General features: G+C 29.3%; 1 protein-coding gene across 1 annotated transcript; it reads right to left on the minus strand.

Annotated features, from left to right (window-relative positions):
- Positions 1–561: 561 nt before the first annotated feature.
- On the minus strand, positions 562–1319 carry LOC145100591 (peamaclein-like). The gene is made up of 2 exons (XM_079037800.1): positions 1202–1319; positions 562–894 (listed from the first exon to the last, which is right to left on the minus strand). The coding sequence occupies exons 1-2, from the start codon at positions 1284–1286 to the stop codon at positions 710–712; spliced, it is 270 nt and encodes an 89-aa protein (XP_078893926.1). The 5' UTR covers positions 1287–1319; the 3' UTR covers positions 562–709.
- Positions 1320–3233: the final 1914 nt, after the last annotated feature.

Here is a 3233-nt window from a genome sequence, read left to right on the forward strand (position 1 = left end):
AACATTAAAAAAATGTAAATGCAATCTTTAATTAAATTTTTTTCGTATATAAATATGATTTTTCTACATGAATACATATAATATGAAAAAAAAAATACATAGGATAAAAGTGTAAAAAAATTATAAACTTAATGATAAAAACGTAAAAAAACTGTAAACGTAAGGGTTTTTTTGCGAAGTTAATATAATGGTAACATGTGATCACCGGTAAAAAGGTAAAACCGAACATTTTTTGGAAAATGTTAGGGTAAAAACGGACATAAAATTCAATTTTAAGCAAAACGGACAAAACCCTGAAAACTTGAGGTTTTTATGACATTAACCCATATCTTTATTAATAATTTATTGAAAATAACTGATTAATAATTATGAATTTTTACTATAAAAATTTAATTACTTTTGTAATCATGATTTCCATAGGCTATAACCTAATTATTAGATAAAATTTATGTTAGGTAAGATGTTCTCTCTGCATTGCTTTGTATACGGCACACACACACGCGCAACAACTTGAAGAGTCATGCATATGCAACTCTATCCTTGTAATCGCAATACTTTCAAATAGACAACTTTAGTTTGATTTGGTTTCTATCTTAAACATCTTAATATATAGATTGTAACATATCTAACAACGTTAATCCTAATTAAGTGATAAACTATTATATGAAAAATATCTCATGAAATATTTTTCAATAAAGTACAATGAGATTCAAGGACATTTTGGTTTGCCTTTAGAATTCCTTTTGTCTCTATAACAAGGGCACTCGTCTTTGTGTCCATACGTTCCTGAAGGCACACAATGACAATATTTACAGCATATCCCGCAATACTTTAGGCATCTATTTTTTCGCCCTGCCTTTGAACACCTCACCGCACACTTGGAGTCGCAAAAACCTATTACAAAGTAATATAATACTCAAACTCGTTTTAAAACACAAAGTACGAGCATCCCATGCAAATAAAAGATCTAAACCCACAAAATGCAAACATCTCATGCACATAAATGAAAAGAACGAAGAAAATGCACAATATCCATGTGTCATCAAATGAAAAAATAACCCTAAGACTAGAGTATTCACAGATTTGAAATGAATATATAAATCAAATTATATTTTGTATTGCATAATATATAATAGTATTTAATGTACAAGTTGTTATTGGACAGTTGATATTGGGTTTGTAAATTAGTGAATAAACTTACTTGAACCCGCCATAGTTGTATGAATGAGAGAAGAGCTCAAGAGTACAAGTGCCACAAGCACGAAAGTTGCAACAATTGGCTTCATCTTTTTTCCTTTGTGAATTGTGTATGAACTCACAAATTGTATGTGAGAGAAATTTGGTGCGAGAATGGGGCACTATTTATAGGGGAAGAGGTTGGTAAAACAATTTAAACTTGTTTGCTTAAATTGTCCTTGTATGTAGTTTATTTGATATGTATCACTTATAAAATATTATTTCTTACATAAAGCATGATCACAATGTTTTTTTCTTTTACGTTTCACCTGCGATTAGACTGTGATCAAGACTCACTCATTGGATAGAACTCGCATCTTTTTTTTTCCGCGGAAGAAGCTGGAACAAGTTGGAATCACAACCCAAAAGGCAAAACCTCATAATAATAATAATAATAATAATAATAATAATAATAATAATAATAATAATAAATTATTATTATTAGTAGTAGTAACTATCATTTCATATTGAAAAGTGGAACAAATTAAGTATATATGTATTAGTATTTTACATTTTTTATGTTGTTGAACGACCTGTTGTGTATATATATGTATGTATGTTAAAAAAGTTATGTATAAAAAATAAATAAGAATATATAAATATTACTTGACATGTCTCGTTAATTATTACTCTCTTTTAAAAAATATTATAGAAGATCTACATAAAGTCTGATAACTCAAGGACAATTTGTTTATTTTAGTAATATGTCGATCATAAAATCATGTCTCTACTAAACGTTAAACAAGAAATCATTTTGTCCTCTAAGATGTTTTCTCATGTAATAACGCAATTTACAAAAGAAAAAAAAAAAAAAAAAAACACTTTAACAATTAACTTGGTTTTTTGCTATACCATCATCAAGAAAATAAGCGGTCCGGTGCATAAAGGCTAAAGCATCCTCGTGCAACAAGGATCTCGATATTGTTCAATTGTGATTTAACTACAATTTATGACCAAATAACATATGAAACGATATTCTATGTGGAGATAAATGCAATTTATGAAACGAAATTCTACGATGATAATTAGAATTTATGAAAGGACAGGATAAAGAGTAGAGGGATAATTATTATGTAATTAAGTTTTATTGTTTTAATATAACACAGGGATGATTCTCGAAGGGATCCTATCTTTAGTGGACTCTGGATGCTCTAGACTTTGTGCATTACAAACTTGTATTTATTTTGAAGAATTGTTGGTAAGTTTCAACAGACCAATCATGTGACTTATCGTGGCTTGTTCCACCATCCTTCGCTATGCTTTTACCTTTTATTTTTCTACTTTCCATTTCGCATCCATGATATCATATCATAGTCATAAAATTGAGTTTCTTACTTGACGAATGATTGGATCAAGTTAAAATTGATTATTGTATTGCATTTTATAAAAGTAAGAGTAAATTAGTGAAATGGCCTTTGTGATAAACTGAAAATAGTAACTTTATTCCAAGTTTTTTTTTTTTTTTTAAATTTTCTTCTTTTAACCATTAAATTTCTAATCGTATTAAATAGGGTATTGAAGTCACAATTTTGTACACATTTAGCTCATGTTACCCCAGCTCCCAGTTAGCCGATTTTCTTGCTGACGTCAAGCCAATGTGAGCAAGAACGACGTCGTCTTCTGTTTGGAAGTTTCTTAAAACTTAAAAGAGTCATTTGGCTATGTTTCTTCTCATTCAAATTGATTATCTATATCACCAACAAAGAAACAATGTCGATGAGATACACACATAACTTCACAAATCAGTTTTGGGCAAGAAATGTAGGGTGCGATTGTGGTTATGTAGTCAAATCGACGACCTCCTAGACAAATTGGAACCCTTGTAGGAGGTTCATGACCCACCTTAACTCATCAATAAGTGAATCTCCCCTAAATCAATGTGGTTTTTTCTTCAATGCTTCTTTAATGGAATTTATTCTTTTTCATGTTATGATTAAAAATAGATTATTGTGAGTAAGTGGTATAAAATTTGTTTTAAAAACTTGCATAGGATACTA

This window comes from Lactuca serriola, chromosome 4 (assembly GCF_051521515.1).
Source record: "Lactuca serriola cultivar US96UC23 chromosome 4, Lser_US96UC23_V15, whole genome shotgun sequence".
NCBI classification, from domain to species: Eukaryota; Viridiplantae; Streptophyta; class Magnoliopsida; order Asterales; family Asteraceae; genus Lactuca; species Lactuca serriola.

Bases quoted from the DNA above. Each gene is read 5' to 3' on its own strand.
- LOC145100591 (XM_079037800.1), bottom strand. From the start codon at position 1,286: ATGAAGCCAATTGTTGCAACTTTCGTGCTTGTGGCACTTGTACTCTTG. The intron at 895-1,201 runs GTAAGTTTATTC...ACTTTGTAATAG, and splicing joins TACAACTATGGCGGGTTCAA to GTTTTTGCGACTCCAAGTGT.